At 46.4% G+C, this 27,950-nt stretch overlaps 1 protein-coding gene across 1 annotated transcript in view; it reads right to left on the bottom strand.

The window, feature by feature from the left end:
- Positions 1 to 27,950, bottom strand: part of KCNN3 (potassium calcium-activated channel subfamily N member 3) — a 237,096-nt gene that overhangs the window by 163,314 nt on the left and 45,832 nt on the right. The window contains exon 2 of the mRNA XM_007948528.2: positions 15,074 to 15,169. Within this exon, the coding sequence (XP_007946719.1) occupies positions 15,074 to 15,169 (96 nt within the window). The remainder of the gene's footprint in view (positions 1 to 15,073; positions 15,170 to 27,950) is intronic.

Genomic DNA, 27,950 nt, shown 5'->3' with positions numbered 1-27,950 from the left:
GTTTTCTCCATTCCTTCCAGCTTGACTCCAACAAAAGAAAGTTTACTTCCCCAAATTCAATTTCTGGTTCAACATTGGTATCAATGGTTTGGAAGAAGCTATCATAGTCAGGCTCATCAAAGACGAGAGGACAGGAAGCTGGGAGGGCCCCAGACACACAGAGCTGAGTGAGATACTAAAAGACCCTGGCAATCTGGAAAGAAGGGCTGGAAGGTACATGGGAAATCATAACATAGGCAGACAAAAGGTGCAGCTTTTGCCCCCAAAACCAACTGTACAAGCAAGGATTGATGATCAGGGAAGGGGGTGGGACCTTATGGCTTTGTGAGGAAGACAGAGGGGTTTCAGTGAATATTTGCTTCTAAGTGAATTCCCAGGGTGCTATGGAAGACAAAGGGTGTGGGGCCGACTTTGGCTGCAATAATAGAATGAGAGACAAGAGACCCTTTGTGCTAGCCAGATCACAGCAGTGTGTGGTGGTCACTGTGGCACCACACCCCTGCACAGGTATAAACCAAGGGGATCCTGGTGGGAAGAGAGTGGACCAGGTGAAGGCAGGGCTCCTATGGGCACCAAGGAAACTGGAGATGTTTCATCCGGGGAAGAGAAGACCCTGGGAAATCTTGTATCCAATTCAAGAGGCTTGGGTATAAGGCTGCAGGTACCTTACCACAGGCTCCAGGCAGATAGAAGAGGAAGTAGTGAGGCAGGGGAACTAGGAAGACTGGAGAAGCCTGATCCACCTGAGGCACTGGTAGCCTAAGACATAGTGTCCAAGGAAGACCAGACTCAGCCCAGGCAAGATTTGGCTTGGAAGGGGGATAGGTCTGCTTCTGTGGGCCAGGGGTCTAGCAGAGACACCATGGCCCCAGGTAAGCAGAGAATGGGCACAGGAAGGATGAGTTGGCCCCTCAAAGGGTGAGGAGTCAAGAAAGAATAAGGCATTGTGCTATGATTCAATTGTGTTTCTTGAAAAGTTATATTGAGTTTCTAACCCCTGGTACCTATGAACATGAACTTCTTTAACATGGGGCCTTTGAAGGTGCTGTCCGTTAAGTTAACATATGAGGTCTTACTGGAGTAGAGTGGGTCTTATCCAATACAAATGGTGTCCTTGTAAAAGAGAAGAGGCACAGAGACGGAGACACATGCACAGAGATAAGACAGCCATGTGAAGATGGAGCCAGAGACTGGAGTGGTGCATCTGCAAGGCTGAGGAACACCAACCACTGCCAGGAACTCCTGGAAGCTCCGAAGGGCAAGGAAGAATCTTCCCTAGAGCCTTCAGAAAGCACATGGACCTGCTGACACCTTGATTTCAGGCTTCTGGCCTCCAGAACCATGAGAGAATTTAACATTTCTGTTGTTTAAAACCATCTACTTTGTGGTCATTTGTATGGCAATTCCAAGAAATACACCCAGTACGGGGCCCAGCCAGGCATCCAGGGCTTCAAGGAAGAGTGGAATCAGTAGGCTAGTCAGGGAAATTGAAGCGGAGTTCTAGTTCTGAGAGTTATCCTGAAGTGAGTCCTACCTCCACCCCTAAGGGTGCTTGACCTCAGCTTTGGGACAAGCCTGAGACCCAAAGGGAGGACAGTAGAGAAGCCAGGGTAAGGAAGGGCTCTCTAATAGGCAAACAAGCCACTGTAGAGCACAGCATTGACAGGGTGTGGCCGGAGTGGAGGCCACAGAACTGAACCAATGTACAGATCTCCTCACGTTTACTCTTCTTGCCCTGTTTTGAAGGGGAATCCTTGGGCCTCGGCCACCTTCCAGGCTGCTGTCGGGCACTTCAGGAATTAGGGGTGGGAGAAACAGTTTAAGGATGCGCTCTCTCCTCCAAATAGTGAAGCCTAATGCTTTGGAGACAGTCAGCTTGGCTTGATCACCACTCAACTGCCACATGAAGTTGGACACATCACTGAACTTCTCTAGGCTTCAGTTTCCTTATCTATAAAATGGAGATAATAGAACCTTCCCTGGGCTGTCATGAAGATTGAGGTAATAAAGAGTTTAGCACAAACTCTGGCCCTCAAGACATCAACAAGTTGAGGCTGCCATTATTATTATTATTATTATTTGTGGTGTCACCACCACTTTCCAGGAACTTTGGTGGCACAATGGTCAAGCGCTCAACTGCTTACTGAAAGGTCAGTGGTTCAGACCCACCCAGTGGACTCAGCAAGAGAAAAGACTGGCAATCTGCTCCCATACAGATTACAGGCTAGGAAACCCTACAGGGCAGTTCAGCTCTGTCCTCCAGGGTCGCTATGAATTGGAATCAACTCAGTGGCACACAAGAACAACAAACCATTGTCCAAATCTCAAGTTGGAATCAGAAGGCTGGCCTGTGATGTTGGGGTGTCAGGACAAGGGAAACGTAGTTCAGGGGCTGGTGCGGTGGGAGATGCACATAGGAAATGGGAGTATGAAGGAAGTCTCGCCTGCAACTGTGGGTCAGGGCCTCAACGGGGACACGCCCACCCATGAACCATCAAGTGATTCATCTGAGGTTACATAAAAAAATCACAAAGTCACAACTTGGACCCAGGTCCATGGCCTGCAAGCTCAGTGTCCCTCCCATCACCCAAGGGTTTGCATTGGGTGATGTGTTCAGAGGAAACAGAACTCTGCTCGATGACATTGAATTCTTTAATTGAAAGATAAGCCTGGACAGTCCATAGTTCTTCTAATTGAATGATTAGGTTTTGGAGAATTTTGCCATCTTTCTTTTAGAAACAGGAAAATGTCATTTTACTAGATTCCTGATAAACAGGAAACTAGAATGATCAGAATCTTCTTGGGAGTACAGTGCAATGGTCATTGTAAAGAAGCTTCCAAACACTAAAAATTCTACAGTGCCTTCCAATTTTCCAAATGCTCAGAAAGCCAATTATTTTTAGCTCCCTTTTTGAGTTACTGAGCTCCTACTATGTACAATGCCCTTTATTGCAGGGATGGCTACAAAGATGACTAAGACGAGATGCTGCCCTCACCAAGTCTGTCACTGAACACGATGTTTCTGAATCAGGATTGTGCCCTGGGACCCCTGGGGGAGTTTCAAACCCACATCACCAAGGAGTGGGGCTCATCAGCCTGCGGGGGGCCCAAACACAGCAGAGGGGATCAGATGCACACCCCTGATTGAGAACTGCTGTCGTGGGAGAAACACAATCATTGAAAAACAGTAAAGGGGGAGAGAGAAAGGAAGATGCAGTGCTTAGATACACTAAGTTTCCATTAAGAGTGACGGAAAGTTTGGGGAATGGATAAGGGTGATTGATGGTTGAACAACATGATGAACACAATTAATGTCACTGAACTGTACACGTGGAGATGGTTGAAAGGGTATATGTGTTGTTACCTATGTATTTACCACAATTAAAAAAAAAAAGAAAAAGAAGTCATTAAAAGGAAAAAAAATAGTAACAAGAACAATACAAAATAGGATGAATTAACTCTGAAACCATGGGCGGTATATATTGGCACTGTCAGAAAAATAGAATATTCTATTAAACTGAATACTCCTTCCTCAGCAACTCTGGAAAAGTGGGAGTTTGCATTCATGGAAGGAGTTTGGATGTGAGCACTGAGGAAGGGAAGTCAGTCACTTACTTTAATCATCCTAAAAGCTTTAAAATGTCTGACCAGTTTACATTTGTAAGACTTTAGAGAAGTCACCTTTAAACTTCTTAAAACGTTTGAGCCAAAGAACTGTCTTTTTCATTGTTTACTATTTCAAGTTTGAAGCTGTATTAAGGGGATAGCCAGCTCCATTTCTGGACCAAGAGACAAAGCATTTAAGAGAAGGGACAAAGTTGCTTGGATGGCACCCCACAAGTGCTTCCTGAATACAAATGATATCATCGGTCATTGTTTCTAAAAACTGTTCACAGCTACTATTCCTACCCTTTCCTCTCCTTGTCACTGAATACACCATGGAATTCTAACGCCCCAGAGATTATCTGGTCCAATCTGCCCATTTTACAGATGGAAAAACTGAGGTTGGAAGAGACATGGCTTGTCCAAGCTCACACAGTGATCAGTATCCCAGACAGATGAGGACATAGTCCTTTTGTAGCATGTAAGAGTGGCAAAGGTTTGCTGGGGTGGAAGCCCTTCAGGTAGGGCAGGCACTGGAAGAGGTATGTAGGTGTTTGTGGTGGGGGATATCTCAGAATCCTTTCATTCACTTAGCTACTCATGTTGGGAAGGTGAGTTCCTAAATCCCTGAATTACATTGGAAGCTTCCTGAGAAGCGTGCCCATGGCCTCCTCATTTTACATGGCCCAGGGCCAGGACAAGTGTGTGGTTTCTAAGGTAACATACAGATGGGGTGGATTCAGCCTCCCAGAGCCACCTCCTCCCCTCAAGTCCTCCTCAACGGGACTTGTCTTGAGTCAGCAGAGGAGTGGGAGGCAAGGTGAAACTGCCTTTTCATTCACCAGCACTCACTCCTCCCGAAGCCAGTTTCCCCTCTTCCTGCCAGGGTTCAAGAACAGAGCACCCCTAACATCCAAGCCTCCTTGGAACTGAGGAAGCCACTGGAGGGCTTGGCCAGAGGGGTTTGCCTAGAGGTCAGTAGAGCCCCAAGAGGCTGACCCGAGGGATGTGGGACTGTCCCTCCTGGTCGGACAAGTCTCAGCATGCCTGGGCAGTGGTTTTTCACACCTGTTAACAGACACAGCACATGCTCTGTCAAGACACCTGATACAGGGTGACATTTCAAAGTGACAAAACAGAAAGTCAACACAGGCAGCCAAGAGACAGGCCTTGCTGTCATGCTGAGCATACCAGCCCCAGGAGCTCTGGGTTGTCATAAGACATCAGGGCCTAGGGAGCAGCAGGAGGCCTTCACACCTAACAGAAGGGGGTGACAGGGGCAGAAAAGCCCACTTGAGGCAGAAAGCATTAAACCCAAGTGTTTAAATAATTTAGCAAATAAAACCAAAACGTCACACAGAGACTGCTAAGGTTGGTGTGGTAACCATGGCAATCCCTGGCCAGTGGCAGATCCGAGTGAAGAAGTTCTGAGACTGAGTGAGCCAACAAGATGGTGGCAGGGAGGGCCACAGTGAACATGGCAGGCTCACAGTGGCAGCCTGCAGAGACCTCAACCCCATACCATCCAAAGAGCATAGGACAGAAAGCAGAGGCTGTGGGCTTCAGGGAAGTCTCTCAACCTTCCAGAGACTCCATTTCCTCTTCTATACATAATAAAACTGCCACCCCTATTCTATAAGTCTGTTGTCTATTCATTCATCCATTCAACCTACACTTATTGAGTACCTACTATGCACTGTTGGCACAATGGTTAAGCTGCTAACTGAAAGACTGGTGTTTCAAACTCATGTGAGTGGTTCCTCAGGAAAAAGACTTGATGATGTACTTCCACAAAGACTGTATCCCCGAAATTCCTGTGAGGCAGTTCTACTCTGTCATGTGGGGTCCCATGAGTCAAAATCAACTCTACAACACCTAACAACAACAACTATGTGCTGGACACTCACTCCCTTGGCTTTGGGATACCACAATGAATCTAATACAGTCCTATCACCACAGAGCCCACAGCCAGATAAGTGAATGCAGGCAAGAAAATAGCATTCAACCTAAGATGTGCAATGACAAGGGGAAAAAGTCAGAAGCTAAGTCAACCCCTAGAAGGGGAAAACTTGCCCTGAGGAGGGTGGAGGAGAGGCCAGAAAGGGTTCTTGGAGGAGGAAGTGTCTCTACTTGAAACCTAAAAGTTAAGGAGGTGAAGTCAGCCAGGCAAAAGGTCTGACACACATGTGAAAACACTCCAGAAATACAAAGCACTAGACATGATGTGGTGATGCCATCCTCACTAAGGTGGTTGCTAATGTGTCAGCCTCTAGGACCCATAACATTCTGTTTTCACAAGGTGGTCTGGCAGAGAGTTCATGGTGTTCTGCTGTTTGGTGTGTCTTCTCCTGGCCTCTTCTCTCTTCCTTTCTTTCCAGCCCCCCCAGGCATGAGTGGGCCGGGCAGGGGCAGCCGTGCCCTCAGCTGATGCCACTGCAGCCAGAGCCCAGGGAAAGCAGGGCTGTAAAGAGTGTTACCTCAGAGCCAAGGCCCAGGCTGGACACTGCCCCCTGGAACACACTCCTCATTTTCAATTTCCTGTGTGTGTCAAGCTCTATCAAGGGAGCCTTAATTAAAGCGGGGCAGGAAATGGAAGTAAGCTTGGCAGAAGAGGTTGCTAGCCAGAAAACATGGAGCTTTCCTTTCCTCTCTGCTCATCACATTGGCTAAGGAGCAGATGTCCTCAGGTCAAGACTGGCTGAGAGGTCTGTTTGGGGGTCCAAAATCTCAGGGACCCCAATCTGTTCAGCTCAAAAGGAGAACCTTGGCCATTGGTTCATCTTTTAGCACATGCAACAACTCAAATTCATCAACCAACCAGCCAGAGACCCCTTAGGGAAAGTCTCTCAGCACCACTGGAGTTGGGTAGCTGCCATCTACCCTGGAGGACAGATACAGCTGCCTGCTCTTCTCTCTTAATTCCCTGGATTGCTACAGACCAGGTCTATCCCAAACATGCAAGGTCACTGCTCTGGTGAAAATTAAGGTTCAGCTAAAGTGCCATCTCCCTGTGAAACTTGCTCTGGCTCTTCTAGTAGAAATGCATCACTCCTTCTTCTGTGGCCATGAGGCATTTCACACACACCTCATATAGCACTTATTACTTTGGGTCACAAGGAGTCCTCATTGCCATCGAGTCGGATCTGACTCATAGTGACCCCTCCTTGGGTTTCCAAGGCAGTATCGGTACGGAGGTAGATTGCCTAGGCTTCCTTCCAAGGAGTGGCTGGTGGGTTTGAACTGCCAGCCTTCTGGTTAGCAGTCAAATGCCTTAGGCACTATGCCACCAGAGCTCCCATCAAGGAGTCCTAGTGGCACAATAGTTAAGCATTCGGCTGCTAACTGAAAGGTTGGCAGTTCAAACCTACTCAGTGGCTCCGTAACAGAAAAGACCCAGCAATTTGCTCCTGTAAAGATTACAGCCTAGAAAATTGTATGGGGCAGTTCTACTCTGTTGCATAGACACACTATGAGTCAGAATTGACTCAACGACAACTAACAATAACAACAGTCCTGTGTCATAATGCAAAAAGGTCTAGGACAGTCAGCTCCCAGAGATAGGGACTGGCTCTGAATTTTTTCTGAATGCTCAATGCCTGACACAAACTTACAATAAATGCTTATCTATGAATGTATGGACCCACCATTTTTTGTATTAAGCCCCCCAAAAAAAAACCAAACCTACTGCCATTGAATTGATTCCAACTCATGGTGACCCTATTTCTTTTTTGTATTACAAAAAAACTCACTGCCATCAAGTTGGACCTGACTCATAGTGACCCCTCCTTGGGTTTCTGAGGTGGTATCACTACGGAAGTAGATTGCCCAACCTTCTTTCTGAGGAGTGGCTGCTGAGTTTGAACCACCAGCCTTCTGGTTAGCAGTCAAATGTCAGTGAACAGTTCTGCTGTCTCTCGGTGCCAGGTTGCTTTACCCGGACATTTCCAGATGCAAATTGAGCCCACACTGTTTTAGAGAGAAGGGAGGGTGAGCACAGAGAGCAAGACTTGTCCTGAACCGCCCTGTCCAGAAAACAGCACTAACCCCCAATCAATCTATTTAGCCGTGGGAGCCCAGAGCACGTCCTGCATGCCAGATGCTGAGTCCCTGTAACAGCCACTTTGTAGGCACCTGGGAGTGCGCTCTGACCTAAGGGACCATCATGTCTTGACGGATGAGTCTTTATACTGTGAGCTGTCTCTCGTATATAATTTATGCTCTATAATTTGAAGTAATTTCCCTGTCAGCTGAGAACTCTATTGGTAGTTAAGAAAAAAATATCCATTTGTATATATATAAGTTAAAACTGTCCCTTTTTCTTCATCCCTTTTATGAGGTTGAAGGCTCATTTCTCATCACTATCAGTTTGTTTCTTTGGAGTTTGAAGTGGACTGGAAGCCTCTGGAGGCAAGGGTCAGCTCTTGAGGGGTTCAATGCTCCAAACAAGAATGATATCCATCCACCCCCATTGTCCTGACTAATGCCTTTTACTTTGAAGGCAAATGCAGTTATTTAGTAACTACATGTTGTTGTTTGTTGTTATGTGCTGTTGAGTGGGATCCAACTCACAGCGACCCCTCCTTGGGTTTCTGAGGTGGTATCACTATGGAAGTAGATTGCCCAACCTTCCTTCCAAGGAGTGGCTGGTGGGTTTGAACCCCCAGCCTTCTGGTTAGCAGTCAAGTGCCTTAGGCACTATGCTACCAGAGCTCCATACTAAAGTTAAAGTTGAAGTTCCCAGAGAAGTCCCCAGGTGGTACAAACAGTTAAGAGCTCAGCTGCTAACTGAAAGGCTGCAGGTTCGAGTTCACCCAGAGGCGTCTCAGAAGAAAAGCCTGGTGATCTGCTTCTGAAAAATCAGTTATTGGAAACCCTACAGAGCACAGGTCTACTCTGACACACATGGGTCACCATGAGTTGGAGTCAACTTGACAGCAACTGGCTTTAAAGTCCCCATCCCACCCATTAAATGATGTAAGCTCTGCTACTGCCCCATGCCCTATCCTGCAAACACAGTCATCCCCCTTAGTTTAATTCAACAAACACTAACTGAGCACTTGCTATGTGCCAGGCTCTGTCCAGCACGTTGGGACTCTCCATGAACTTATCCTGGAATACATTCCCAATGCACTTGGTTCCCCATCTCATTGTCTTTGCTTATTTTGAGACCTCTGCCTGGGTTGTCCTGCTAGGCAAATAAGTCTTCATCTAAGCTAAGGGCTTTGCATGTATTAGTTTATCTGATCTGCACAACAACCCTTTGTGATAAGTACTATTATTGGATCCATTTTATAGAAAGGAAATGGATTAAGAGAGATTACATAAAACAATTAGCATAATTTGAACCCAAGCTGGGTTGATCTAGAGTTGGTGTTCTCAGCCACCTGTTGCCCTGCCTTCCAGCAATGGTACCAGAAACATTTGTTAGAGCTGTAGATTCACTCGGAGTTGGAAGCCCTTGCAGACAAAGAGGGGAGGGGAATTGTGGGAAAGAAGCAAAGGTGATTTCAAGGTTTCTAGCCCTGAGAATTAGGAGCTCTGGTAGCGTAGTGCCTAAGGCACTTGACTACTAACCAGAAGGCTGGCGGTTCAAATCCACCAGCCACTCCTTGGAAGGAAGGTTGGGCAACCTACTTCAGTAGCGATACTGCCTCAGCAACCCAAAGAGGGGTCACTATGAGTTGGTCCAACTCGATGGCACATAACAACAATAACAACAGCCCAGAGAATTGGGCTACTGTCCCATGCTCTGCACAGAGCAGACTTTGTTAAATATATGTTGAAAGAACAAAGGAGCTAGCTGGGTAATCAAGAGTAGGGAAGGGAAGGATATTAGAGGAGTAATAAAAAGTTCTGCATTTTACATGTTGAGTTTGGGAATGTGTGTCAACGGCGTCTAAAACAGAGTCTGCCTCCTAGGGAGAGGAGGCTGCACTGTTGATCTGGGAGTCACTGGAGACCATCAAACCCCAGGAGTGAATGCACTCTCCAGGGGACAGCATGGTTTTCAGTCAAAGTTTTGATAAATAATAATAATAATAAATCCATTGTGGTTTTTTTGTTGTTGTTGTATTCCCCTATACACACCAGGGAGCTCTGGTAGCGTAGTGCCTAAGGCATTTGACTGCTAACCAGAAGGCTGGCAGTTCAAACCCACCAGCCACTCCTCAGAAGGAAGATGGGGCAATCTACTTCCGTAGTGATACTGCCTCGGAAACCCAAGGAGTTTGAGTCAGGTCCAACTCAACGGCACATAACAACAACAACAACATATACACCAGGAAGCCTAGGATAACAGATATCCAAGCCTTTGAAAGCTCCCTGCCCCATAAGTGCTGAGAGAAGAAACTGAGAAAAGGTAGGGAGAACCATCTTCAAACTACAAAGGCTGCCACATGGGAAACACCACAAACAAACCAAACTCTTTACCATCGAGTTGATTCCAACTCATAGTGACCCTTTAACACAGAGTCCCGTAGGCTTTCCAAGGCTGTAATCATTATGGAAGCAGACTGTCATATTTTTCTCCCACTAGCAGCTGATGGATTGGAACTGCCAACCTTTGAGTTAGCAGCCAAGCACTTAATCACACCACGAGTGCTCCCTGTGGAAAACACGGCGTCTTCTTTTCCCTGCTCAAGACACAGAACTAGGGCAAAGTGGAAGTTATAGGGAGGCCTATTTCCTCAGTGGGAAGAAGACTTGCTAAAGGCTCATGCTGCCCAATAGTGGAAGAGCCTACCTCAAGAGGCAGTGGGCACCACGGCATCAGCAGAGAACACAAAGAACATGGGTAGGAGAATGGAACTAAGTCACCTCCAAAAACCTTCCAATCCTGAGGCTCCATAACTTGAAGCCAGAGTTTGGTTGAGAGTTAGCCAATAATGTTTCAGAATTCTTCTGCCTCAAAAACATAAGTTGTCTAAACGAACAAATAGGAATACTATTCTAGAAGGTAGAGTCTCTGGGTGGTGCAAATGGTTTATCTGCTCTGCTGCTAACTAAAGGGTTGGAGGTTCAAGTCCACCCAGAGGCACTTCAGAAAAAGGGCCTGGTGATTGACTTTTGAAAAATCAGCTATTGAAAACCTTGTGGAGCACAGTTCTACTCTGATACATATGAGGTCGCCATCAGTTGTAATCACTTAACAGCAACTGGAAATTCTAGAAAGTACTCTCAGCCTCGCATGTGTGCTAGACCAAGGCCTGTGGCCTGAATGTGAGCATCAAGGACAGTGTTGGGAGGAGGTGGGGACATAGTTGTGATGGTTATGTTTGTGTGTCAATTTGGCTGGGCCTGGTTGAGTGGCTGGGCAGCTGGTGATAGTTATTCACCATGATGAGACTGGCAATCAACTCCATGGTGAGATCTACCACAAGCAGCTGAGTCACTGCCTTTGGAATGTGGTCTGCTTCCTGTATATAATGAGAAGCCTTGGGAATGATCTCTAGCCTATGGCACGCTTGGACGCTGCATGAAGCCATGTCATTGCTCAGCAGCTTGCTATGCTTTGCCGACCTTGGGACTTACAATGGACTTAAGTCAATGGCCTGCTGTGTGGTTTGGTAATATCGGGACTGTGCCTTTTCACTTGTCAGACTTGGGGCTTTTCAGCCTCAGCAGCCAGCAGCTGTCTGAGTGAAGAAATGCCTCTAGCTCCAGTGGGCCGGGAGCAGGAGGCAGAGCTGGATCCCAAGGTTGAGGGGCTTTCACCCAGCCCCTAGAGCCTGACACTTTGAACTTGGACTTAAAGCCTCCAAATTGTAAGAATAAACTCTTGTTTGTTAAGGCCATCCCATTTGGGGTATATTTCTTGTCAGAGTGTCACTGGGTAACCAGAACAATAGTCATCTGGTCTCTGCTAAAATTTAGCCAACTGACCAACAACTGTTATGGATGAAGAAAGTCGTGAGCAGATTCTTAACAAAAAAAAAAAAAAAACCAACATCACTCCACAGAGGAGATGATACAGCTGCATGCACCCTGACCCTGCCCTGCTTCCCTGCAGATGAACAGCAGCCGGCCTTTCCCTTCCGGATGGATGTTTTCCAAGAGCTCCTTTCTGTATATCCACAGTCAGCCTGGCTTGGGATAACTCCTCCCTCCAGTCTCAGGAACGTATAGTGAAGTAGAGAGTCAGTGAAAACAAGGAAAACCCTTAGTGGGATGGATTGCCACAATAGGCACAACAATAGGATCATACCAGCATACCAACCATCACGAACATGTCACAGGAGCAGGCAATGTTTCATTCTGTTATACATAAGGTCGCCATGAGTCAAAGCCAACTCAATGGCAACTAACAACGAATAGTCATTCTTAGGAAGCAGGTCCCCCAGCCAATCATGTTGCAGTCCTAGCCCAGAGAATTACAGACTTTGGGGATTTAGGACCCCCAAGTAACAGATGGGAAAACTGAGGCCCAAGGCCACAGCTAATGGTATAACTGGCTTTGGAAACCAGATTTCTGAAATCCAGTACTCTTTCGTAACTGAATGAATGAAATGAAAACACCTGCTCTTTGTCAGACATGAGTGGCAGGGGGCTGGAAATGAGATTGGGGAGGACAGAGAACAGGAAAATACCATAAAGCTGGGTGAGGTGCATACAAGGGACATTGAAAGAGAACAACCTCTCTCTTCTGACTGTTTGGGCCCAAAACATTCCCACTTCCCTCTGGCAGGAGAAGGTCCAGCTATCTGTTCAAAGAACTTTACCAGACAAGAGGGACAGAGGGTGCTAGGTGCTGGTGATTTCCCCCACATGACGCTGGGTCCAGGATAAGGGCCTGCGCCTTGGGAGCTGAGAGTGCAGGCAGGGCTAGGCCAGAGTAAGGAGGAAGAGCCTGCCCACCTGCCCGGACCAGGCAGTCATGTCAGTGACTATCTGGTGGGCCCAGATGGCACATGGACTGGGGCCCAGCTGGAAGCAGTGGAACAAAGGTCAGAAGAAAGGAATCATACTTCCTTTTCATGAAAACCCACTCTGTACTCTACACTAGTACCAACTCTCTTAAGTATTTAGCTAAGTGAATCCCAATGCCTCAGATGTGAACATATTGGTACCAACCCAATGTCATTCAGGCTGAAGTGTCTGAGTCAGAGTTCAATGCCATCAATTTCACTCTGTTCTCTAAACCATGAGTGTCAGGCCAAGATAAGTGATCCAAATAGCATCATTTACTGGCCATGATTAGAGCTGGAACAGAGATGGACCATGGCTAAGGATGGGGCAAAGAGTGCCCAGCTAGGTGGCCTGTCAGTAAAATGGCCGGAACTGAAGTTCTGGGCCAGCTCAGGTCTGAGAGCCAGGGCTGCAGGTCCTGGGCTAGGAACAAGGCTCCCAGGGGAACCTGAGAGCACGACACCTGACTATACCTATCCCAGTGCCTGCTGGAGAAAGGGGAAATAGTCAAGTTTGAGGAACTGTAGTGTGGGGTTGAGGCTAGGAGCTGCTTCTATTACTCCTTCTGCCTCAAGCCTGGATCTTAACTGAGTTTTATGATTCTGCCTTTTGTCTTTAGTCTGTGCGACACCTTCCAACACAGGTCAAGACAATACACAATTAATAAAGGCTCCCTACAGATGAGGACTACCTGAGTCATGTGGCTGGTTTTGAGTGGGATGGAACCTGGTCTGGAGCCCAGACTGTTGACTTCTGGGACTATTTTGGTCCCTCGTCCCTGCTCCTTCTGCGTATACTCCTGGCTCCTTTCTGGGCTTGACTCAGCAACGATCTGGATTAGTCAACCAGCTTTGTTCAGTTCAGACTCTAGGAAGGAAGCTGCTCAGAGGCTCTGGGACTCCGCCCTCACAGCACAACCCCTGTCGAAGCACCTGTGACCCTCCAGAGGCTAGAGTCCCAACTGTCTAGATGAGTGTCCTTTGGTCATTGGCAGACAGGAGCTGGCAAGATGGCCCAAAGCCAAGGATTCTGCAGTCAGCCAGCCACCGAGGAGGGCCGCCTCCCCACAGCCCTGCCCTGACATTCGCCGGGGAGTGGACACCACCCGCTAGAAGGAAGAGGCACTCACACCCGCATCTACACAGCTGCTCCACTCAGAAAATTCTGAGTGACAAAACGGACTGGATGCAAATAAGGTTTTACAGTTTACAAAGCACTCTCACATATGCTGCCTCATTCTATCCCCACAACATCCCAGCAAAGTCAGAATAAAAGCCCCCATGCTCGAGATGAAGAGACTTAGGCCCAGGGAGGTTACAAGTCTGGGCAAAGACACAGAGCAAGAAGAGGCCGTGGCCGAGCTGCAACCCCAGTTTTTCTGATTCTGAGTTCTGGTCTTTGTCTCTATCTTGCCTGCTGCCCAGATGTGGATTGATCTGTGCTTCTCTGGCCAAAGGACCAAGATTGTTTCCAGATTCACATACATATGAAAAAAAGCAACTGGAGAGGTCCACAGTGCAGCAAGTCAGCCTACAGGGTCAGGTGACAAGAAGACTCAGTGTCACAAGGCGATCTGACCACTCCTATCTGACCTCCCAGCCCAGGTGAAACCTAGCTCCCTATGTCAGCCAAACTGGAAGCACACCATGGAGCCCTGGCCAATATTCCTCCAGGTGCCAAGTCACTCTTGGGCAGCAATAAACAGATACCTCCTTGACCACACCAGGCTTCTATCTAGAAAATGATACATCCTAGCCTAGCCGACTCCAGCAGGGATAAAGTCTGCAGCCCTTGGAAGCAGACTCCCAAAAGACGTTTGCTACAGTGGACGAGTATGTGTGTGAGCGCCTGTGTGTCAGTGTGAGTGAGCGACTATGTGTGAGTGTGTGAGTGTGTGTGAATTTGTGTGAGTCTGTGTGAGAGACTGTGTGTGTGTGTGAATGTATATGAGTGTGAGTGTGTATGTATGAGTGTGAGTGTGCATGTAAAAGACAGTGTGTCTGTGTATGATTGCATATGAATGTGTGTATGTAAGTCTGAGTGTGAGTGTGAGAAACTGTGTATCTCTGTGTATGTGTGTATATAAGTGTGTGTGTGTAGGCGTGAGTGTGCATGTGTGACAGAGTGTGTGTGTGTGTATGTATGATTGTGAGTTTGTGGAATGTGTGTCAGGAAAACATGAGGTAAGTTGACTCCACTGGGTGGATTCAGAGCTCAAATTCAGAAAAGATCCAGCAAGAAATAGAAAAGGCAAAGTAACTCGTAAGGGCTCTCACATTACAATAGTGCTAAATAAGGGCTCTGGGCAGGACGGCCCCCTCCCAAATCATGACACCATGATTCCAGATGAAGATAATGTCACGGTTGTTAAAGCCACAGGGTGGCCTCACAATCTCTTCTGCCATTAGGGTCCAGCTTAGAAGAGAAGAGCCAGGATGCTAGGCACTATCTTATGGAATTACCCAAGGAGCTTCTTAGGGGGTGGATTTTAGTGTAAGGCTGGACTCAGCCTACAGCAAGGCAAAAGCCCTGCCACTGCCTGAGTGGGGAGGGTCAAGGCACCTACCTGGACTTCACGTGTGTGATAGGCGATGATCAAACCCAAAAGGATGATGGTGGACAGACTGATAAGGCATTTCAGGGCCAACGAAAACATGGAATCCTGCAGGAGAAATGGAAAGAGAATTAGGGGATTCCAGGAAACAACTGTTTCACTTTACTCTGAGGAGGAGGTGAGGAGGAGTGAGGGAAAGAGACTGCCATTAGCCCCTTCTGGGAGCAGGACACAGCCCAAAGTTAGCCTAAGCTGGAAAAGAACCTGAGTCGTGCCCTGGGCCAGCTCTCTCAGCAGCCCACCGCCCCCAGCCTCTGTTTTCTAGGTGAAAACATACTCGCATTCCTAGGATGCACCCTACTTGAGCATGATGTATTGTGTTGCTACACATGGCTAGATTCATTTTGTTGATGTGTTATTCATAACTTCTCCTCCATGCTCATAAGTCATAGGAACATAATTCTTTTTTGTACCACTATTCTATGGTCTGGGAGCTCTGGTGGCGTAGTGCCTAAGGTGTTTGACTATTAACCAGAAGGCTGGCGGTTCAAACCCACCAGCCACTCCTCAGAAGGAAGACTGGGCAATCTACTTCCGTAGAGATACCGCCTCAGAAACCCAAGGAGGGGTCGCTATGAGTCAGATCTGACTTGACTGGCAGTGAATTTTTTTGTTGTTGTTTCATTCTATGGTCTGGGTATCAATACAATGTGTCAGATTGAGTCTCTGTTTTCTCTCAGCAAACCTGAATCGGAAGATTTGGAGGCACCTTCCATCTCTAACAATGCAGAGTTCTTTCAGGAATGAATTAGAAAGTCCTGGCAGCTGCTCTCATCTCCTGGCTTAGGCCAAGGGCAGGGGAGGGAAGCCGGCGTAATGGGGGCAGCATGGGATCAGAGAGGGGTCCAAGGCAGGAAAAGGACCCTGAGGGTCCCTTCTGCTGAGGGGGATCCTTGTGGGCAGGGATGGAGCTCACAGCCTTCAGAGCAGCCTTCCAGCCCCTGGGCAGCTTAGTGAACCTACAGCCACATGATTAGGAGCAAGGGTGTTGGGGCCAGACAGCAGAGTCCAAATCCTAATAGTCACATACTGGCTACAGAACCTTAAGCTGCTTACTCCAACCCTCTGCACTCTGCTGCCTCATCTGTAACACAGAGATAATATCAGTACTACCTCACAGAGTTGTTATAAAAAATAAAGGAGGTAGTATATGTAAAGAGCCTAGGACAATACGTGGCTATGTAAGAGTAAAAGGTTAGAAATAGACCAGGCTTACTGGTCTGATAGAAGCTGGTGCAACTCTCGAAACTTTTCTCCCTTCAGTAGTGAAACTGAACCTAACCACTGTGGCTCACCTTTTTTTTTTTTTTTCCAATTTTTATTGTGAGGTGGGTGAAAGTTTACAGAGCAAATCCATTTTCCACACAGCAGTTCATACACGTTTTGTCTCATGACATTGACTATAATTTCCCACCATAGCTCAACTTTCAACCAAATGATAGGCCTAAAAAACCAAACCAAACTCACTGCCGTCTAATTGATTTGACTCATAGCGATCCCTCCTTGGGTTTCCGAGGTGATATCACTATGGAAGTAGATTGCCCAATCTTCCTTCCAAGGAGTGGCTGGTGGGTTTGAACCGTCAGCCTTCTGGTTAGCAGTCAGATGTCTTAGGGACTACACCACCAGAGCTCCCAAAGGTGAATAATAACCCCAGGGAGGTATGCATTCCTTACAACAATCAACTACATGAGATCAGAAGGGCAGCATTTGCCCAGGAATAAAGCTCAGAAGGCAGGAAGGGATAGGAAAGGACGGAGACAAACAGTAACCACAGAGAGGAAGTGGGAAGAGTGCTGTTACATTGTAGGGACTACAATCAATGTCACAAAACAAAATGTGTATGAATTGTTGCATGGAAAACCAATTTGCTCTGTCAATTTTCACGCAAATCACAATAAAAAAATATTTTTTAAAAAAGAGTTGTGGTAGTCAATAGTTGTGGTGTGTCAACTTGGCTAGGCCTGGTTGAGTGGCTGGGCAGCTGGTGGTAGTTATTTCCCATGATGAGACTGGCAATCATCTCCATGGTGGGATCTACCACAAGCAGCTGAGCAGCTGCTTTGGGTATGTGGGCTGCTTCCCGTATTTAAGAAGCAGCTTTGGGAATGGTCCCTAGCTTATGGCATGCTTGAACCCTGAAGGTAGCCGAGTTGTTGTTCAGCAGCCTGCCATGCTCTGATGGTTTGGTTACATCGGGACTGTGCCTTTTTACTTGTCAGCCTTGGGCTTGTCAGTCTCAGCAGCCAGCAGCTGTCTGAGTGAAGAAAAGCCTCTAGCTTCAGTCGGCCGGAAGCAGGAGGCAGAGCTGAAGCCCAAGGTCGAGGGGCTTTCACCCAGCCTCTAGAGCCTGGCACTTGGAACTCGGACTTCTAGCCTCCAAAAATTGTAAAAATAAATTCCTGTTTGTTAAAGCCACCCCATTTGTGGTATATCTGTTCCTGTCAGAGCGGCACTAGGTAACCAGAACAAGAGTAAAGGGTTAGCTCCTAATAAATATCATTTATTTGCATCCTCTATAAATTCAAGTCACCCAGGTTGGAGACTTGGTTCCCTTCTGGATATTTAGAAAGTAGGAGGTACCGATGGCTTCCAGTCCTAAAGGAAGATGGGAACACAGCCCTGAGCTGAGGTAGCAGATGAGTTGGGCCAGCACTTCTGAGCAGGCACTGTGTGTTGGTCCTATGCTCAGTATGGAGAAATGCACGTCACATCAAAACAGGCCCTGGCCTCAAGCGATTGGTAATCACCATAATGCCCTGTTTCTGTAAAGCACCTTACAGTTTACAAGGTCGATTTGCATAAATGTTCTCATCTATCCTCATAACAACCTTTGGCCCCTCTCCCAATTTTACAGCCATTACAGGCAGAGGTGGTAGGGTAGCATCCTGTGCCAGAGTTCAAAGCCAGGGCCTCTGACTCTCAGCCTAGGGCATTGTTCACAAGCCTTCAGTTATACTCTCCAATGGGAAACGAATAGAAGTGTAAGAAAAGTCCATTTAAACAGACCTAAATGACAGTTTAAGACAACAGTAGAAGATATTTCAAAGATAAGATGTGATTGTCAAGTGAAGTTTATAACAGAGCAAAGGTAGTTTGAGGGGCGGAAACATCACTGTGGACAGAGCAGAGAAAGCTTATAGAGATGGGATGTGAGTGGTGGTTGAGACTTATGGAGCTAGGCAGTATTGTCCAATATGGCAACCACTAAAGTCAATGGAAAGGTGCTCTGGTGGTGCAGTGATTAAGGCATTTGGGCTGTTAACCAAAAAGTCGGTGGTTCAAACCCACCAGCCGCTCCATGGAAGAAAGATGTAGTGTTCTGCTTCTGTAAATATTTACAGCCTTGGAATCTGGATGGGGGTCACTATGGGTGGAATCAACTCGATGGCAGTGAGTTTGGAGTTTTTGTGAGAGTAAGTAGAAAAGAGCCCTGCTGGTTAAGCACAGCTCCATGAAAGAAAGGCCTGGTGATATGCCCCTGTAAAGATTACAGCCTAGAAAACCCTCCGGGCAGTTCTACTCTGTCACATGGGATCCCCATGAGTTGAACACCAACTCAATGGCACCTAACAACAACAACGACAGAGTAAATGAAGGGCTTGGGATTTGAACCCAGGACTTCCAGATTCCCAAGTCCATGCTTTCAACCACCCTGCTCAGCCTGAAACAGAATGGAAGCAATTTACCCTGGTATCTATAAATCTCACCATTCCTTTATTTGATACAGTTGTTAAAGCTGACTTTGTTCCAGGTATGCACTAATGCTGGGGATACAATGGAGACCTAATAAAGCTGATCATTTGCTTATTCATTCACTCTTAATTTCATCCAGTTCTCATTTGTTAAGCATGTCCAACAGTGTGCTAGATGCTGTAAGAGATATAAAGAAAGTCCTTTGATATTTGTTCATACGTATCTGTATGTGCTGTAAGAATGTCCATGTAAATAGAACTAACTCGGAAGGAAGGTTGGACAATCTACTTCTGTAGTGATACCACCTTGGAAACCCAAGGAGGGGTTGCTATGAGTCAAGTCCAACTCGACGGCACATGACAACAACAGTGAGCAAAGTTATGATAACTTCCTAGCCACGGTCAACCACCCTGATAGAGTGAGCAGTTGGACCTGTGGGCTCAGGACCACGTGGAGTTGTGGGGAACATCAAACTCGACTGGCATAACATTCTACATAAAAACATTGTTCTACATCCTAATTTGGCAAGTAGCAACTAAGGTCTTAAAAGCTTGCAAGCAGCCATCTAGATGCAACAATTGGTCTCTCCTCATCTGGAGCAAAGAAGAATGAATAAGACCAAAGATGCATGGAAACAATTAGTCCAAGGGACTAGTGGACCAAGTGAACCTCAGCCTTTGTGACCATGAGACCAGAACTAGATGGTGCCTGGCTGCCATTGTCAACCACTAGGAAAAGGAAACATTGGAGGAGATGCTGGATAGAGTAGGAGAACAATGTGGAACAAAACTCAAATCATTAAAAAAAAAAAAGACCGGCCTTACTGGTCTGATAGAACCTGGTAAGATCTCTGAGACCATGGCCCCTAGTTACCCTTCAGGCCTGGAATTTAACCTACTCCTGTGGCTTCCAGCCAAACAACAGACAGGTATATAGGGTGAACATTTACACCAGGTAGATACACTCCTTAGAACAACCAATCATGGGAGAACAGAAGGGCAGTATTTGCACAGGAAGATAGCTCAAGGGGCAGGAATGCATAGGAAAGAAGGACACAGGGAAGAGGGAGGAAGTGGAAAGAGAGCTGTTACATTGTGGGGAATTGCAGTCAATGTCATGAAACAAAATGTGTATGAACTGCTGTATGGAAAACGAATTTGCTCTGTAAACTTTCATCAAATCACAATAAAAATTAAAAGAAAAAAAAGCATATTGCTTGGGATCAAGTTTTAAAGCACTTTACAATGATAGTTTCTGTAGCTTATCTAAAAAAAGAAGGAAAGTCCTAGTACCCCAGAAGCTTCTGGTCTGGCTCATGCATAGACTCCAACCTTCTACGCTGTCTGGGGTTGTGCAGTTTGGGTAAAATCTCCAATCTATGCTGCCCACAAGATGGTCTAAATATAACCCAGGTTTCCTTTATCCTCACCCATGTTCTACAGCTTAATGAAGAGCAGCCCGAAATCCTTCACTCAGCTCACATTTGTGGAGGAATCTAAGAGAGGACTGGTGTTGTGCTGTCCAAATGTGAGCACAAAGAAAGAGCATAGTTCCTGCCCACAAGAGGGTTCCACTCTTTGAAAGCACTTCTGGATGCCTGAACTCATTGCTGTCAAGCCAATTCTGACTCATGGCCATGTATTACATGTATTACAGCTCCATAGGGTTGTATTCCACCACCACCACCACCACCACCCCCATAGAGTCTTCTTGGTTGTAATCTTTACAGAAGAAGATTGTCAGGCCTTTCTTCCATGGGTGGGTTCGAACCACCAACCCTTAGGTTAGTAGTTGAGCACAAACCGTTTGTGCCTGAAACACCACCCAAAGCACCAGACCTTGATGGGGCTGAAGAGAGCAGGCAGTGAATTCAGGCACAGACCTCCCTACAGGAACTAACTGGGGATAACTCACAATGTTTATGAGCCAAAAATGACCATATCTTTCTTCTCAAAGGGGTCTGAAGGCATCTGTGGAGCATCACGCCTCCCCAGGGAAAGGTTTGGGAGCGGCTGCACATTTCAACCTCTAATTTATTTGTTTTGGCAGAAATTCACTGAAATCAGAATCCAAGTCCATTTGCATCATTTTTAGAGGAAGAAGTGAAGGGAAAGGGGCCAGACGCTGTTTCTTCTCCTTTGAGCCCCTTCCTTTGTCCTAAAGCCTTTACATAAGAGGCAACTCCCCTGCCTCTTTGGTTTTGGCCAGTGCAACCTCCTGGAGGTTCCAGCCCCACATGGTTGTCATGAGGTTGATCAATGAGGATGCCGACTACTTTATAGATTTCCTTGCATTCTCCATCATATGTCAACAAAAAATAAACCATCAAACATTTTTAATAACTGAAAAGCATGTCAAAGAAGTCTGGCTAGACTAGAAATGTTTTCTATTTGTTAAAATGTTGAGTTATTATCTTTTCTTTGCTGTCTGAATTTCAGTGAAGCTTGAAATAGATGTGGCTCTTTGGCTATTGGTGCCAACACCAGACTGGTTAATTAGCTTCCATCACACCCCATGGTGGGATGCCTGCCACACCACTCTGCCTCCACCCACTCCCACCTCAGGGCACAGAGACTCATGGGGCAGGGTGAGAGTCCTGAGGTCAACTGGTCAATCCTTTTACCCCCTGAAATTCAGTACTTCTTGACAACGTAGTAAAAGCCCTTAACACATAGAAATGCATAGGAAATATTTCATTTCTTCAAAAAGTCATTTATTTCTAAATACCCAACAATATTAAATAAATATGGGGCTATTCAGTGATGGAACACTACACAACCACTAAAAATCACTTGTCTAAGAATATTTGGGGACATGGGGAAAGTGCCCTGATAAAATATTAAGAGGAAAAATCAGAACCCAAAGCTGTATATATGGCAAATTTTCAATTATTTTTAATTTTTTTACTTGTTAGTAGAAAGAGGCTGTGAAACTTTATTAACTACCCTTAGCTGCTGTGATTCTTTTTCCTTCTTTTTGTTTTCAGTTTTTCCAAAAAATTTTACAGTGAGAATATACTATTTTTATCATCAGACAGTGGTTTCAAAAAAAAAAAACCTGTGCTTTAGATTGCTAGAAAGAGGCTTCCATGCAGATGGGTGATTCATCTTTATTTGTGACATGGCAGGGCCCTGTCTTGGGTGACACACAAGCCTTTAGCCCATCCTTTTGATGGAGATAAAGGACCTGAATCTCCAGTCTTCAAATATCATTTCAATTACTTGATACCTGTTTCCTATTATCATTCTATAAAATGTCAGCATCATCAACTCATAACATGAAATTATCCCTGCCTGCCAGGTGGGGACTGGGGCCTTTTATAGCCCTGGGGCTGGGTAGAGGGGTTCACGCACACCCCATGTGATGTATTGCTCATTGTCTGATTTACCAGAATCCATGGAATAACAGATTTATACTGTATTACCTCCACAATCTACTTAATGTTCTCAGTACACAGGTGCTTAATAAGTACTTAATAAGGAGCTCTAGTAGCATAGTGCCTAAGGCACTTGACTGTTAGTCAGAAGGCTGGCGGTTCAAACCCACCAGCCACTCGAAGGAAGATGGAGCAATCCACTTTCGTAGTGATACTGCCTTGGAAACCCAAGAAGGGGTCACTATGAGTTGGGTCCAACTCAACGGCACATAACAACAACATTACTTTTACAAATAACAATACAAAATAACGATACTTTTCTTTTCGCCTCACGTTTATGGAGTACCTACTATGTGCCAGGTCCTAGACTCAGCCTTTTACGTACTTTACCTCAAACCCTCATGAGAAGCACAAGTCTCTATTTTGCTGATGAAGAAACTGAGAATCAGAGGGATAAAGTGACTTCTCCACAAATGACCTACATCTTAACCATATGTGTATACCAGATTTTTCTACATACCATGTTTCCCTCTGCCTTAAAAATGACCTAGGCTCCCATGGGAGTTCCTGCCATCCGAGTACAGGCTGGCTACACCTGTCAGGTGTGCTACGGAGAAGATTCCTAGCAGAGGAGAGGAGGGTGGACCACATTCCTGCAAGATGCCCCCATCCATGTGGTCCCTGCTCTGCTCCCAGCCATAAACCAGCCACCGCCTCACAGATATGGGATTCCTCGTTGATGAAAACAATCAGTAATAAAGCACTACTTATAGGGTCCTAAGGTCTCTGGATGGTGCAAATGGTTTGCATTCAACTACTAACCTAAAAGCAGTGGTTTGAACCCTCCAAGTAGTGTCACCGAAGAAATGCCTGTTGATCTGCTTCTAGAAAGATTACAGACAAGAAAACCTTACAGAGAAGTTTTACTAACACACGGAGTTGCCAGGAATCAGAACTGACTCAACTGGCAATGGGTTTGGTTTCTTGATTGAGAGGGCCCTAGCCACACAGTTAGTGCAATAGTCTGCTAACCAAAAGGTTGGAGGTTTGAGTCCGCCCGGAGGCACCTCAGAAGAAAGGCCTGGCAACTTACTGCCAAAAACTCAGTTATTAAAAACTCTATGGAGCACAGTTCTACTCCGACACACATGAGGTTGCCATGAGTCAGAGTCAACTTGATAACTAGTTTACTGATTTGTAGGGACTCTCCTGCAAGGTGGGTATCATGAGCCCACTTTTAGATAGGAGGAAACTGTAGCTCTGAGAAATTAAATAACAGACATGTAACAAATGGCAAAGTCAGGATTTGAAAAAAATCAAGATTTGAAAACCTCAGGTTGCACACCCATCTCTCTCTCTCTCTCTCTCTGCCCCAGTTTCCGTGACCTGCCCATTTCCCGACACCCCCACCTGCTCCTCCAGCCCACCTACCTTGCTGGTCTTCCAATTTCTGCACTGCCAGCTTCTCAGAGCTGCTCCTACCCTGCCTCCCTTGAGGCAGTGTGCAGTGTGATGGAGTGTGTTCCCTGGCTTCTGAGCCAGCCATATAAATTGCTCTCCTGGCCCGCCTTGTAGCTTGCAAAGACAGGCCAGAATTGTAATGATTATGGTAGATCTTCCCAGAGACTTTGAAGTTCTAAATGTGTTTTATTGCTCGGAACATTTGAAAATAACAGAAAACTATACTTGCAGGCAAAGCCGTGGAGGGGCACTGAACCGAAGTGAAATATTAGCTTCACTGAGGAAAGGGTATACAGGCACCTTCCCCAACCAAACTGATGCACTCCACAGTATGTGTGTGCGTGCGTGTGCGTGTGTGTGTGTGTGTGTGTGTCCATTCATTATTGTTGTCACTGGAACTCCCAAAGGGGCAGAGGTGATACCATATAAAGTCTGTGTTAAGGTCTGATCTGCCTTTCTGACACCATTACGTTTTGTGCATTCAATTTGAGGAATAATTGATGTAGAAGTCTTTTCTGTTTAATAAGGTCAACTTTTCCTTCAATTTTATGGAGAGGTTCCAAAATTGATTGATATTCAGCACCAGCTTAATACTGTGGCTCTGTAATGGTTGTCCTAATTAGACACTCTTGCTAATTAATGCCATGCAAATTAGACCAGCCCCTGGTCCACCGGCAGGGAAGACCAAGCTCCTGGTTGCTATTCTCCAAGGAATTAGCACAGCCCCTTCCCTCAACCCAGGGCTTCCACATCATGTCAAGCCCCTGCCGTCTTCCTCCCTCCCTCTCATTCTTCCCTGTGTGTGATTCTGCCTTCTCATCCATGCTTCACATCTTTACCTCATGCTCACCTTCTCTCAGCTCAGGTCTCTGGGTGGCATAAACAATTAAGCACTTGACTATTAAACTAAAGATTGGCAGTTCAAACCCACCCAGCCACACTGTGGAAGAAAAGGCCTTGCAATCTATGTCTAGGAAAATTACAGCCAAGAAAACCCTATGGAGAGAGAGTTCTGCTCTGAAACACCTGGGGTTACCATGAGTTAGAACTGTCTCAATGGCAATGGGTATGGTTTCTTCATCTCCTCTCTCCCAAGTCGAGCTGTCTGATTTAATTATGGTCCATGGGCCCTCCTGGCATCCCCAGAGCAATTGCCCAGCCTGGGTCCTGCCAGAAGTCCACTACCAGAGTCCTATTTCATCACTCCTGGTCCAGACTGAGGTCTCTTGGACTCTGCTTCCTTGTACTGTCCCACCCTGGAGCAGAGGAAATAGGTGATGCTGTCACAATGGGATGGTGGCTGGTAGACTGGGCAGAGGGGAGAGAGGAGCCTCAGAGGGCACCTGAGTCTCTGACAGGCCTGAGAGGAAAGACGCTCCAAGACCTTAGGATGCTTCATAACCAAAGAGAGCTTTAGAGAACAGCCCCAGACTTGGCCTCCTCTGTGGTAAACATATGTCCTTGGATGAGTCGCTTCACTCTTCTAGGCCCCCAGCGAAATGAGACTCTTGGCCCAAATAGTTCCCTACCAACCCAATGGATTATGGCCCGAAGAACACAATGGTCATGACACACACACAAGTCATTGGGACACTCCACACTTTGCCTTTTTGTCTTCAGGAATTTCCCTTCCCCAAGCATTTCCACACAGGATGAAACTGTGAATGCAAAATGGCCAGTGGCAAAAGCCACTCATGCCACCCTCTCCTCAAACAGAAGCAAGCAGGCTCTTATTTTTAGCCATGGGGGCTAAAAAAGATTTTCACTGTCTCTTTCTAAATAACATGGGATTTAAAATCAAAAGACTAGACTTCAAGTCATGTCTTTGCCGCCTACTAACTGTGACACTGGACTTATCACTTAACCTCTTTGGGCCTCTCTGTTTCTTTCTCTCCAAACCAGGACTGACAGGACCTACCCACACTTTGCTCCCAAGTGTTGGTGTTGGAGGCTGAAGTGAGATAATACATATGAAAAGAACTCATTTTTCACACACAAAAAAAGCTCATACTCTCTAGCAGCCATATGCCCTTTCTCTGGCTGCACAGATTACAGTGCAGGTAACCTGAGTCTGGGCTACTAAAGGTACCTCCAACATCAGCATTTTGTGATTGCAACAATTTACAAAGATGCCCCCAAGGCATTTCAGAAAGATACTGTTGACCATCTGCAATTCATTCATTCATTCATCCATTCACATTCCATTTACCATGTCCCAGGTGCTGTGTTAGGAGCTCTGGTGGTGTAGTGCCTAAGTCATTTGACTGCTAACCAGAAGGCTGGCAGTTCAAACTCACCAGCCATTCCTTGGAAGGAAGATTGGGCAATCTACTTCCAAAGAGATACCGCCTCGAAAACCCAAGAAGGGGTTGAGTCGACTCGACAATGGCAGTAAGTTTGTTTTTTGTTTTTTTTTTTTAGGTGCTGTGTTGGGTGCTGGGGAACATCCAACACACACACACCAACCTGCTGAATCTAGAATCCTGCCCAGGGGCTTTCATCACAAGGGCTCCCCCGACCATCATCACCCCCTCTCCCTTACAGCCCACTGAGTGAAGTTGGTGAGTTCCTATTATCCTCATCATCCTCTCCCCACTGGACACCCTCCACAGAGCTCAATTCTGCCTGAGGTTCACAGTCAATGAGGGCATGTGAAAGGGGCCCTGGAGGAGGAGTTGGGCTGTGACAAACAGAAATGGGTGGGAGGGGCTTTAGGGGAAGGCAAGATACGTAAGCAAGAGCCTAGAAGTGGGTGCTCAGGCTGATAAAGAAGACCTGCAAGTGGTTCCTCTTGGCTTAAATGACCAGGGCATGACAGAGACTAGAGGAGGTTAACCCTGAGAGGCAGCTGAACCTGACTGACCCCATGTCCTGAAGGTGAGGTGAGGTGTGCAGACTAACTCGTGAGCAAGGGGGCTTCAGAGAGTGCCCTCTCCTCAAATATGTTACTTATTTACTGAGGATGCAGGCTGCACACAGACTGTACAGACAAGGAGTACATGAGATTTGACTCTGTGCTCCCCACTACAGGCCATGCTTCAGACACATTTCCTAAGGTCCTGAGCCCACTGTATGGGGTAAGTGGTGCCCTCACCACAGGCTGCAGGGGCTGAACATCACTGCTGCCTTTTCTACATTCAAATCACTTTCTTACATGGAGTTTCCATTATGGGTTCACCCCCAAATCTCACGGCCGGGGAATGAATGCTTGAGGCATATTCCCAGTGCAGAGAGAGTGGAAAGGAAGCTAAATTCTCCACACTCTCTTCTCAGTTCCCAGATGCCATCAGGTCCAGGTCATTATGTTCACCAGGGGTCTGACCTATGCCCACAGGAAGATGGTTTCTCAGAGCCCCATCCTCACTCTTCCTGTGCCCTTAGCCTCTATCTCCACCGGAGGTCCTCATACCCACCACCTAAACAGGGAGCTTTGTTACTTGCCTAAATACTATATAGGTTAACCTCTGCGCCAAGAACTCCCTAGCCAATCCAGTGCCCCACCTGCACCCTTTCTGAGCCATACCATGCCTGTTGTCGCCCTGGCAGCTACTGCCTTGGCTGGGGTGATGGGACAGACTTCTCATAATCTACATGTATTTACCCACTGATGCACTCACCACCACTAGGACGTAAGCCAAGATGGACAAGATTTTTAAATTTCATTATTTTCTATATCATCAAGCCTAAAACATTGTCTGGTACATAGTAATGTAATGAATATACTTCGATATTGAATTAACAAATAAACGGAACAAAATTTTGAGAATTTTCCATCTTGAACTTCCACATTAATGAAAACTAAAAAGAAAAAAGTTGCCATCCACCACATAGATGTGTGGCATCAACCACATACATGTGTGTCATCAACCACGTACATGTGTGTCAGAGCAGAGCTGGGCTCCATAGGGTTTTCAATGGCTGGTTGTCAGAAGTGGATCTCCAGGCCTGTCTTCTGAGGTACTTTCAGGTAGATTTGACCTGCCAGCCTTTTGGTTAGTAGCTAAGAACTTAACTATTGCACCATCCAGGGTCTCCTATGAAAATTAAAGGGAGATAACAAAAGTAACAACTAACATTTCTTGAGCATTTATTTATCCTGGCCAGGCACTGTTCCAATTGCTTGAGATCCTCTAAACAATCCCATCACCCCATGCTAGAGATGAGAGGTCTGAGGCCCAGAGGATCACATCACATGCTCACATCCCTCAGTGAGGAAGAGGTAGAGGCTAGATTCAAACCCCAGCAAGTCTGACTCAGCTCTGTGCTCTCACCACTCAGTGAATTGAGAAAGAACCT

This window comes from Orycteropus afer, unplaced genomic scaffold, assembly GCF_000298275.1.
Source record: "Orycteropus afer afer isolate SDZICR_OR568_19922 unplaced genomic scaffold, OryAfe1.0 scaffold00217, whole genome shotgun sequence".
Lineage (NCBI taxonomy): Eukaryota > Metazoa > Chordata > Mammalia > Tubulidentata > Orycteropodidae > Orycteropus > Orycteropus afer.
Note: the sequence above shows the minus strand (reverse complement) of the source record. Positions and strands in the feature narration are given on the sequence as shown.